The 12,599-nt window shown below is 38.1% G+C and overlaps 1 protein-coding gene across 6 annotated transcripts in view; it reads right to left on the bottom strand.

Moving 5' to 3' along the window:
* The window catches only part of SLC9B2 (solute carrier family 9 member B2), a 64,596-nt gene that overhangs the window by 19,021 nt on the left and 32,976 nt on the right, over nucleotides 1-12,599 (bottom strand). For all 6 annotated transcript variants that reach the window (XM_070372075.1, XM_070372071.1, XM_005890474.2 and 3 more), the window contains 2 exons: nucleotides 9,213-9,319; nucleotides 7,191-7,340 (listed from right to left, as the gene is read on the bottom strand). In XM_070372075.1, coding sequence (XP_070228176.1) covers nucleotides 7,191-7,340; nucleotides 9,213-9,319 — 257 coding nt within the window. The remainder of the gene's footprint in view (nucleotides 1-7,190; nucleotides 7,341-9,212; nucleotides 9,320-12,599) is intronic.

Raw genomic sequence — 12,599 nt, 5'->3', positions numbered from 1 at the left:
ATGCATACTCTGTTTGCCATACTCTGGAAAGCTTTTTGGTAATGTGCGTCAAAAGCCTCAACTCATTCATATTATTTGATCCCCAAATTTCACTGTTAGGAATCTGCCCTAAGGAAATGATCAGAAACAGAATTCTAGCATAATTAAAAATAGCAGAGATGGGAAATAACCTAAATATTTAGCTGTAAGGTAATTGTTTCAGAAAAATTATGGGGCATCTCTACGTGTGTGTGTATGAATGAGTATGTGCACTGTGGTTTGTGTGTGTGTGTGTGTATAAAGGGATATACATAGGAGAGTAAACAGAGGTATATATGAAAAACAAGGTACCTAGTTCTTTCACTGGGTTGTGGATTAACATTGATTTTATGTAGTCAACCAGGTTGCAGGCAATTCAGGCAAAGTTATGACACATGCATTCAAACAGATGCTCCGTTTTGGTTTATATATAACCAAATACATAAATGGTTATAAAGTGGTTCTATCTAACTCACATTCTATTTTGGAAAACAGTGTAACTGACACAGCAAAATCTGCCTTTCCCTCTTGGTCTTCTGTGCCCATAGCTAGTGGTCACTTAGAGTAGGGATCAGTGTCCCCCTTGATTTCCCTGCTGCTAAAACTATTGCTCTATTCCAAATGATGTGGCTCTTTGTTTTTCAAAATCCTATCACTTATGAAGTGAGAGATTTAATTTTAATCACAAAGTTTAGAAGGATGTTTTTAATATATCTGATACGTGTCTCAATTTGACTCAAATAGGTGTCAAAATATAAAAATGTGCCCTGTGCAATGATGCTGTAGGTGTATAATCAGGTACAAGTTGCTCTGGAGTCAAACCCGAGCTTAAACACCAGTGCCACTTTTAAATTTTGTGACTTTGACATGTTTTTTTTTCTTTTAAGCTCTTCTGATTTACAATCTCTATAAAATTGAAATGGTAATACTTTTTCAAAGTTTCTTTTGTGAAAATAAGTGAGGATATTCAGTGCCTAGTATAACGGCTTACAGAATGACAATAACGGTCATTAGTTCCTTTCCCTCTTTTTACCAATGACAGTTTAATATAATGAGTTGGTTCTAACTTTTGAAAAATTTTGAAGAGGTGACAATAGAAACCATTTTCCTATAAAATTCAATGTGTATCATCAGACTCTAAATTCTATGTAATCCGCTGCAACCCAGATTGTATGTGTTTTATGTGTGTTTAAATAAATACATTAAATACACATGTGTATACATACACACAAATATAGCAGATCCAAGACTGACTGACTTGATTTGAAATGGTTGAATCTGCAGTGTAAAATGTGGATCAGCCATGGTTAGGAACTGAAATTTAGCATAAGAGAGAAAAGGACTTGATGTACAAAAATCCCGGTATAGAGCACTTGGGGGATGGGAGGGGGCGGGTTGGTGAGACAATCAGATTGGTAAATTGATTAAATGCTCCTAACCCTGTAATTTTGTGCGTAGAGCACACTGTGCTGTGGAAATAACTGTTCTTAGATTTTCATTGTAACTGGACTGTTCAGGTTGTCCAGAGGGAAAGAACATTCCTAATTCTAATAAAATAAACTTTTATTTTGTTATTCCATTAGTTACTTATGTTTATTTTTATATTAAGAAAAAGACATTGGTGGCCTAAGAGTCACCTATATTATGTGCCTTATTCACTGTTCCTACTTAACATAAAATGTCAAGATTTGGTTCAGTTTCTTTCCAGGGAACTGTGAATGAGACTCTCCCCAACAATAAACTTGGTTAATGAAAAAAAAAAAAATTCAATGTGAAGAAACTTACTATAAGCATATTTGAAAATCTTCCTATTAAATAAGTGAAAGGAAATAAGCTAAAATATTTCAGTAGTTTACACCACAGTTGGCCTTAGGTAGAGAAATTGTAAACAATTTTTTTCTTTCCTTTGCTTTCTGACTTTAATGTGTTATTTTCCAAAATGAATGCTTTCACACTCAGAAACAAAATTAATATTATTTTATATATAAACATTATAATAAAATTAAATTATATATTTTAAATATTGAATTTTAATATAAAATAAGTTTTATAATTTAGTATGAAATAGTAGTTTCATACTCAGAAATAAAATTATTCTCTTTACTAATTTATTTTTTAACGCTGAGTAAAAGTTACCATTAAGAAGTTAAGGCGATGTTTGACAGAAAGCAACAAAATTCTGTAAAGCAATTATGCTTCAATTAAAAATAAATAAATTAAAAAAAAAAAAAAAGTTAAGGGACAGAGTCCAGTCTCAGTCACTATTTGGCTGCAACTCACAAGCAACTCCAAGTTAGAATGACCCAGCTGAACCTGTGGTGTTGGAGAAGACTCTTGAGAGTTCCTTGGACTGCAAGGAGATCCAACCAGTCCATCCTAAAGGAAACTGGTCCTGAATATTCACTGGAAGGACTGATGCTGAAGCTGAAACTCCAATACTTGGCCACCTGATGTGAAGAACTGACTCATTGGAAAAGACCCTGATGCTGGCAAAGATTGAAGGCAGGAGGAGAAGGGGACGACAGAGGATGAGATGGTTGGATGGTATCACCGACTCGATGGATGTGAGTTTGAGCAAGCTCCGAGAGTTGGTGATGGACAGGGAAGCCTGGCGTACTGCAGTCCATGGGGTCGTAAAGAGTCAGACATGACTGAGTGACTGAGCTGAACTGAACTGACATGTATCTAATTTCTTCATTAAACTGAATAGCATATGATCCTGTCAAGGTTAAATCTACAAAAATGTATCTTAAATAAATAGCAATCATCTAATTTCCATAATACATATTAATAAAATGAATGACTGTATACTTATGGATGTTTATGGAGTTTATGGTGGCTCAGATGGTAAAGTGCCTGCTTGCCATGCAGGAGACCTGGGTTAGATCCCTGGGTCGGGAGGATCCCCTGGAGAAGGGGATGGCACTCCAGTACTCTTGCCTGGAGAATTCCATGGACAGAGGAACCTGGTGGGCTACAATCCACAGGGTCGCAAAGAGTCAGACATGACTGAACGACTAACACTTTTACTTTCATACTCATAGGTGATTCACATTGTTGTACAGCAGAAACTAATATAACATTGTAAAGCAATTATCTTCCAATTTGTAAAAAAAGTTCTATCAAAGGACTAAAAAAAGAAAACGAATAATCTTAATGATCTTGAAAATGGGAAAAAAAAAACCAAAGTAATCTTTTTTTTTTTTAACCTTTTGCCTGTGCTGCACAGCATGTGAGATCTAGTGTCCTGACCACGGATTGAACCTTCACCCACTGAATTGGCAGTGTGGAGTCTTAACCACTGGACCACCAGGGAAGTCCCGAAAATGTTACAGAAAACAGGCATAAGCTTTTGAATACACTGGCTAGTGAATATATGAAAAGATGATTAGTTTCACTCATAAAGAAATACAACTGGATCAGCAATGAGGTACATTTCTCACCCATTAGATTAGCACAGTATCTGATGACTGAAAACGGTTAAGAGAAGTAGATTCTCTCATATGCTATTGGTGAGAATGTACATTGGTACAGTCTTTTATTTATTTATTTATTTTTAAATTTTTGGTACAGTCTTTTAAAGGGTCAAATTGATATTATCATATCATGTGCAGTCTTTCAAAGAGCAATCCTATTTCTAGAAACCTATCTTATAAACTCAATAATATGCTATAATTTGTTAAATTTCTTCTCACTGAACATTTAAGATGTTAGGATGTTACATCATAGTTTAATTGGAAGCATTATTTTTCTTTCTTGATAGCATGCAAAATAATAAGACTCGATAGTGTCCCAGTGTTCATGAAATATAGTATATGCAAGGGCATTTTATTGAAGCATTTTTTTTACCTTAGAAAATTAGAAATGATCTAATGTCTGTTAGAGGGAGAGCAAATAAATAGACTTTAGCACAACTATCCCCTAGAGAAGGAAATGGCAACTCACTCCAGTATTCTTGCCTGGGAAATCCCATGGACAGAGGAGCCTGGAGGGCTTGAGTCCATGGGGTTGCAATGAGTTAGACACGACTTAGCGACTACCACTACTACTAGCACAACCATATAATGTAATACTCTACAGCACTTACCTAGGATAAGGAAGGCAGCATGGAAGTAGGACCAAGACATGTGAACCTGGAATGTCAGGGCCATGAATCAAGGCAAATTGGCAGTGATCAAACAAGAGATGGCAAGAGTGAATGTCGACATTCTAGGAATCAGCGAACTAAAATGGACTAGAACAGGTGAATTTAACTCAGATGACCATTATATCTACTACTGTGGGCAGGAATCCCTCAGAAGAAATGGAGTGGCCATCATGGTCAACAAAAGAGTCCGAAATGCAGTACTTGAATGCAATCCCAAAAACGACAGAATGATCTCTGTTCGTTTCCAAGGCAAACCATTCAATATCACAGTAATCCAAGTCTATGCCCCAACCAGCAACGCTGAAGAAGCTGAAGTTGAACGGTTCTACAAAGACCTACAAGACCTTTTAGAACTAACACCCAAAAAAGATGTCCTTTTCATTATAGGGGACTGGAATGCAAAAGTAGGAAGTCAAGATACACCTGGAGTAACAGGCAAATCTGGCCTTGGAATACGGAATGAAGCAGGGCAAAGGACAATAGAGTTTTGCCAAGAAAATGCACTGGTCATAACAAACACCCTCTTCCAACAACACAAGAGAAGACTCTGTACATGGACATCACCAGATGGTCAACACCGAAATCAGATTGATTATATTCTTTGCAGCCAAAGATGGAGAAGCTCTATACAGTCAGCAAAAACAAGACCAGGAGCTGACTGTGGCTCAGACCATGAACTCCTTATTGCCAAATTCAGACTTAAATTGAAGAAATTAGGGAAAACCACTAGACCATTCAGGTATGACCTAAATCAAATCCCTTATGATTATACAGTGGAAGTGAGAAATAGATTTAAGGGACTAGATCTCATAGATAGAGTGCCTGATGAACTATGGAATGAGGTTCATGACATTGTACAGAAGACAGGGATCAAGACCATTCCCATTGGAAAGAAATGCAAAAAAGCAAAACGGCTGTCTGGGGAGGCCTTACAAATAGCTGTGAATAGAAGAGAAGCGAAAAGCAAAGCAGAATAGGAAAGATATAAACATCTGAATGCAGAGTTCCAAAGAATAGCAAGAAGAGATAAGAAAGCCTTCCTCAGCGATCAATGCAAAGAAATAGAGGAAAACAACAGAATGGGAAAGACTAGGGATCTCTTCAAGAAAATCAGAGATACCAAAGGAACATTTCATGCAAAGATGAGCTCGATAAAGGACAGAAATGGTATGGACCTAACAGAAGCAGAAGATATTAAGAGGTGGCAAGAATACACAGAAGAACTGTACAAAAAACATCTTCACAACCAAGATAATCAGGATAGTGTGATCACTGACCTAGAGCCAGACATCCTGGAATGTGAAGTCAAGTGGGCCTTAGAAAGCATCACTACGAACAAAGCTAGTGGAGGTGATGGCATTCCAGTTGAGCTATTCCAAATCCTGAAAGATGATGCTGTGAAAGTGCTGCACTCAATATGCCAGCAAATTTGGAAAACTCAGCAGTGGCCACAGGACTGGAAAAGGTCAGTTTTCATTCTAATCCCAAAGAAAGGCAATGCCAAAGAATGCTCAAACTACTGCACAATTGCACTCATCTCACACGCTAGTAAAGTAATGCTCAAAATTTTCCAAGCCAGGCTTCAGCAATATGTGAACCATGAACTTCCTGATGTTCAAGCTGGTTTTAGAAAAGTCAGAGGAACCAGAGATCAAATTGCCAACATCCGCTGGATCATAGAAAAAGCAAGAGAGTTCCAGAAAAACATCTATTTCTGCTTTATTGACTATGCCAAAGCCTTTGACTGTGTGGATAACAATCAACTATGGAAAATTCTGAAAGAGATGGGAATACCATACCACCTGATCTGCTTCTTGAGAAATCTGTATGCAGGTCAGGAAGCAACAGTTAGAACTGGACATGGAACAACAGACTGGTTCCAAATAGGAAAAGGAGTATGTCAAGGCTGTATATTGTCACCCTGCTTATTTAACTTATATGCAGAGTACATCATGAGAAACACTGGACTGGAAGAAACACAAGCTGGAATCAAGATTGCCGGGAGAAATATCAATAACCTCAGATATGCAGATGACACCACCCTTATGGCAGAAAGTGAAGAGGAACTCAAAAGCCTCTTGATGAAAGTGAAAGTGGAGAGTGAAAAAGTTGGCTTAAAGCTCAACATTCAGAAAACGAAGATCATGGCCACTTCATGGGAAACAGATGGGGAAACAGTGGAAACAGTGTCAGATTTTATTTTTCTGGCCTCCAAAATCACTACAGATGGTGACTGCAGCCATGAAATTAAAAGACGCTTATTCCTTGGAAGGAAAGTTATGACCAACCTAGATAGCATATTCAAAAGCAGAGACATTACTTTGCCAACAAAGGTTCGTCTAGTCAAGGCTATGGTTTTTCCTGTGGTCATGTATGGATGTGAGAGTTGGACTGTGAAGAAGGCTGAGCGCCGAAGAATTGATGCTTTTGAAGTGTGATGTTGGAGAAGACTCTTGAGAGTCCCTTGGACTGCAAGGAGATCCAACCAGTCCATTCTGAAGGAGATCAGCCCTGGGTGTTCATGGGAAGGAATGATGCTGAAGCTGAAACTCCAGTACTTTGGCCACCTCATGTGAAGAGTTGACTCATTGGAAAAGACTCTGATGCTGGGAAGGATTGGGGGCAGGAGGAGAAGGGGTTGACAGAGGATGAGATGGCTGGATGGCATCACTGACTCTATGGACGTGAGTCTGAGTGAACTCCGGGAGTTGGTGATGGACAGGGAGGCCTGGCGTGCTGCAATTCATGGGGTTGGAAAGAGTCGGACACGACTGAGCGACTGATCTGATCTGATCTGATGTTTTAAGTAAGTATATGTGTTTTAAGTAAAGACATTAAGTTACAGCTTTGTATGTAAAGGGAAAAGTATGTGCATGTCTGAACTCAGGTACACGTTTACAAATGCATAGAAACTAGCTTTTATGACTAAGCAATTTCATTAATTTGATGGTAAGAACATATCTGGAAAGAAAAATTAATCTGATCAGAAAGTAGTTGTGATCAGAAGAGCTTAAGATGAATTCACCTTTGTGCTGGCCCATCCTCTGCCCGCAAGGAAAGCTGTGACCAGCGTGCACAATCCTCCTGAGCCAGGGAAACCAAAATATGTGCTGCTGAACACAGCCAGCACAGAGAGCCCCAAGACCAGGAATGCTCTCTTCCACACAAGGTTGTCCTAGAGGAGGAAAAAGGGTGGTTAGCTCAGTTATTTCATGCAACTGATTTCTAGTTATTGATTTTTCCATATTCAGGACGTAGTAGAAAATAAATATGTCTGTGTCTGAGCACATTAAGTGTGTGACATAATATTTACTTTCTTTTCCTTAGTAAAAGTAGAGTCAGCACATGTGTAAATGTAGGTTCCTCTCCCAGGAATACCAGCTATCCTTCTCTGCAGTTATCAAAGCAGAACTTCTCAGGGCTAAATGCAACAGCAGAAAAAAGCACAAGGGCTTTGGGGACAGAGAGTCCGGGGTTAAAATTTTAGCTTTGGCACCACTGGTGTGCGTGGCTGGCCATGTTACTTAAACTCTCCAAGATTTTCTTCCTCTTTCCCAAAAAGCATCACATTACATCACAGGGATTCTGTGAAGGCTAAAGATATGCCATCTCTATGATTTTTAGGCTCTCCGTTCACTCTTTAATTTGATGCTTAAAAGTCTGTAAAGTGAGAGTAGTTTTTTTGTTGTTGATTTTTAAAGTCTTAGAAATGTGTACCTCTTTCCTTTCACTTTTCCCTGTTCGGTCTTTTAAACTTGATCACTTTAGAAGGCAGGCAGGCTTCTAGAAGTGCCTGGCTTGGAGGCATGCGGGCTCTGGCGGTGGGTCACCTGGTTCATTCCCAGCTCCACTGCTTTCTAGCTGTGTGACCTTGCTTAAGTCCCTCATCTTTAAGCCTCAATGTCCTCATCGGTAAAATGGTCATATTATTAGTACTCGTTTCATGAGTTATTGTATGGAGTGCCCTAGATCAGCACTTTACAACAGAACATTCGGTGACGATGGGAATTTCTGTATCTACATTGTCTGCAGTAGTGTTCTTTTTTTTTTTTAACTTTATTACTGGAGTATAATTGCTTTACAACGTTGTTAATTTCTGCTGTACAACAAAGTGAATCTGCTGTATGTAGACACATATCCCAGCCTGCTCTATGTCTGTGGTGGTCATGCATAGCTAGTGGCTGCTAGATTGAACACGTGGCACTTTATTGTACATACCAGACCACTTTATACACAGTAAGTAAGCTATTATTTTCACCTTATTTTATTATTTAATTAGAAAATTCTACAATTTTCCTTTATTCACTCGTAAAATCTTTTACAGACAATTTCAAATGGAGTTTTTTGGAACACAGTAAAAATTCAAACCAACATACATTCTAGTAATGATAGTTTTGATGTTCTTACTTCAAGTTCTAGTTTAGGTAAGTTTCTAATTCTATTCAAAATGCTCTGAAATCTCAAAATAATGCCAGTACTTGTGGGGAAAAAAGACTTTTAACCTTTATCTATTCTAAGAGACTTAGGAGAGTAAAGGAAACAAAATCTTTGCTACTATTAAGAAATCATGGTGTACAGTAAGGAACTTTGATACCTTTGGTGAGAAACACTGGACTATATTATGATGAGATGTTAGGTCTATTTGATAGTTTTAGAATCTAAGGTATTTTGATATTAAAAAAGAGGCCCCCAAAGCCATTTTATATCTTAATTTAGCTAAGTATCATGAATAATAATAAAATTAAATAATAAAATTAAAATAAATACAAAGATATGTATTATAGTATTTTAGAACTGGTATTATTTGTTTTGCAGTAGAATTTGAAGCATACAGAATATAAGTTGGAGAGAAAAATTCCAGGACTGTCTTACAAGCCTTACACATCTAGCCCTCTTCAACATGGACAGCACTGATATTGCAATGAGCAGAGTTAAAATAGTGAACCATTTCTAAATCACATACTTCACATCAGCTTTCAGGAAGGTATTCTAGAATGCTTCTCTAATGACATTTTACAGCACAACGTGCTCACAGATTATTTCTTACCTGGTCACTGCTTGGAAAATACTGAATAAAAAATCCAAGAACCAACCCAGTCACCACACCAATGATCACCTCCAAAACGCCTTTGAGAACATTAAAAACTGTGGAGCCTTAAAAACACGTAAGAAGAAAAACTTCAGCCAGAATTCTAAATCCATAAACACACAGAGTTTAATCATTAACATGAAGCATGTAACTACATACAAGGAAAAATTTACAGATATTTCCTGCTCTCCGCATTCTTCAAGTGTCTAATTAAATGGGCCTATGTTAAGGAAAGTATGCATATTACTGGAGATCGATTTTAAAACGGGCATAAGTTATGAGTTGTGCACCTTTGTCTATGCTTACTTCAGTATAAATTTACTTAACTTATTATTTACTAAGAAAACATGAAAGATAAAATTCATGAATCAGGGCTTTGTTATATTGTATTATATGCATAGGCTGTGAGTAGACAGATCTAGTATTTAAACTTCCATTTAAGAGCTTGATATTTTAATAATAAATGTACATTGATTTTAGTAGCTCTAATATGTATAGAATATAGTAACATAAAAATTATTAGTTAGTTTTGTCTGACTCTTTGCGACCCCATGGACTGTAGGCTGCCAGGCTCCTCTATCTGTGGGATTTTCCAGGCAAAAATGCTGGAGTGGGTTGCCATTTCCTTCTCCAGGAGATCTTCCCTGGCCTAGGGATCTAACTGGGGTTTCCTACATTGTAGACAGACTCTACCATCTGAGCCACCAGGGAAGGCCCCATGGTAACGTTAAGACTCTGGCAATTAAAGTAAAACATCTTTTCTTACTACAGTGAGTGTAGGGGACTTACCCCTTCTCAAATATTATTTCTAAGAGTAAATCTGAAAATAAATTATTTTTGAAACTGCTCTTGGAAGAGCCTTTGTTGCTTAGGCTCTTTGAAATAACATAATATAGAGGTAAGTAAACTATATTTTCCCCCATAGCAAACAGGGTTTAGGAAACTTAAAAAAAATCTTTGCTAGCACATTGTGCAGAAAATTATACTAAAACTGCTCAACATATAAAGCCCTTCTCACATACTGTCCTAAGGAAATGTGTACCCAGTTATGTGGTTTCTTATTATTGTAGTTTCAGGTACAGAATATGTCACCCCAAAGTATGTCACTTTGGCATAATGATTATTTTGAGCTGAAGGCAACTGGGAAGAATCAGATACAAGTTAAGTTCTCTGCCTTCTCTCTATTTGCTTTTAAAAGCAGGATATGAATGTGTAAAGCTGTCCCTCTCGCCTCTCTATCAGGAGAGACAGAAGTTAACCACCAAGGCAACTGGGAACCCTAATCAGCCCAGGGACAGCACCAGAGGAATCTACATAACAAACTGCTAAATCAGCCCTTATCTAACCATAGTTTGCTCATGTATTTGCCTTTTCACAATTTGTTGCCTCTAAAAGCTCAAAGTCCTTTTCCTTTATCTTGCATTTCTCTACAAAATTATTGTTGTTTGCTAAGATGCTATAGAAACCCCAATTCTAACCATCCCAAGTTACTCAGCACCGTCTACTCCTGTGTGTAAGCGTGATGCACAGGCTAATAAACTGCGTTTCTCTTGTTAATCTGTCTTTGGTCAGTCTGATTTACTGGGTCCCAGTCAATGAACCCAGGATCAGTAGAGGGGGAACATCTTTTCCTCCTCTACAGTTTTAATCATCTCTTATTAAAAAAAAGAGAGAGAGAGAGAGAATTCCATGGTGGTACAGTGGTTAAAACTCTGCACTTTATTTGCTGAGGGCCTGAGTTCAATACCCGGTCCAGGAACTAAGATCCCATAAGCCGCATGGTGCAGCCAAAAAACAAAACAGAAAACTTAACCTCTGTAGTGATTTTTGTTTAGCAGGACAGCTCTCTGTTAGGTAATGGTGTGACTGACACAAGCATCTAGCTGGGGTAGTAGCCCAAGCCTTGAGCTAATATGATAAATAATTCACTATATATTTTCAATTTACTATAAATGTGTAGAAAGGAACCAGTTAGTTTCAGTGTCTGATATAGTGTGTGCATGCATGCTAAGTCACTTCAGTCATGTCTGAGTCTTTGTGACCCCATGGACTGTAGCCTGCCAGGCTCCTCTGTCCATGGGATTCTTCAGGCAAGAGTACTGGAATGGGTTGCCGTGCCCTCCTCAGGCTCTGATAAAGTACGGTTGTTTAAAAAAAGACTTCTTATGTCCTGCCTCTGGTAATTCTGATTTAGTAAATCTGACAAGGCTTGGGATCCACATTGTAGAAGAGACTGCAGGGAGTTTCCATTCAAAAGGCCTAAGGACCACACTTCGTGCAGCACGGCTGAGGAGGCACAGCATTGCTGACTGCAAAGGTTGTTCAGGCTATCCACAGCCCCCAGCCTTGCAGACCCTCCTCATTGCTCTCCTTGCCCTGCTCTTTATTATCCCCTGGGATTCTAATGCAAACTCTAAAGCCATGGTTTCCATTCCCAGAGGTTCTGATTTAATTGGCCTAAAGGTGGTACCTAACATGAGTATTTTAAAAAACTCCCCAGGTAATACTAGTGTGCAGCTGAGGCTGACAACCATTATTTTAAAGGTGTATATACCAGGAAAACAATGAGAACATACTTCTGGATAGGTACAGCAGAATGAAAAGAGACAAAGTATAGATCTGACTTAATAGGTAAGTGGGAATCCTTGTTGTATTTTTTTTTTTTTGGCTGCACCACACAGCTTGTGGGCTTTTAGTTCTCCAACTAGAGATTGAACCCATACCTCCTGCATTGGAAGAGTGGAGTCTTAACCACTGGGCCACCAGGGAAGTCCCCCTCATTGATTCTTAAACAGGAAGGTAACCTTATGAAAGCCATGTTTTGACAAGATGAATGTTCCCATGACATAGGGCAGGGAGTGTATATATTTGACAACTTTGGGGCAACAGGAAGAGATGAAGTTCTAGGTAATCGGCAGAAATCATATGTAATCAAACAAACAAACAACAAAAAAAAGGGACAATAACTACAGCAGGGTGGAGAGCCTGAAAATCTATGACCTTCTAAGGTGTGTTCCTGTGAGATAATCTGAAGATAATTACAATTAAGCTACAAATACATTTTGCCAATAGTATGAAACCACAAATCTTATCTCCCAATCTTGGACATGGATTAAAAAATGAACTTAAATTTATGCGGCACCAAAGGAGAGTGAAGTCTTAAATACTGGGAGAGAAAAAAATGCCTTTTTTAATTACTACTTAAAATATAATGTGTCCATATCAAACACTAAGTATTAAAAAGATACCCATTAAAATCATTTGCTGCTATTACACATAAAATGTTAAAACTGTTCCTATTTTAGAAGAGTGCTGTTTCTTCCACTTGGCTTGCTCTCTGTCATT

The sequence above is a fragment of the Bos mutus genome, chromosome 6 (assembly GCF_027580195.1).
Source record: "Bos mutus isolate GX-2022 chromosome 6, NWIPB_WYAK_1.1, whole genome shotgun sequence".
NCBI lineage: Eukaryota > Metazoa > Chordata > Mammalia > Artiodactyla > Bovidae > Bos > Bos mutus.
This window is presented reverse-complemented; position numbering and strand designations above follow the sequence as displayed.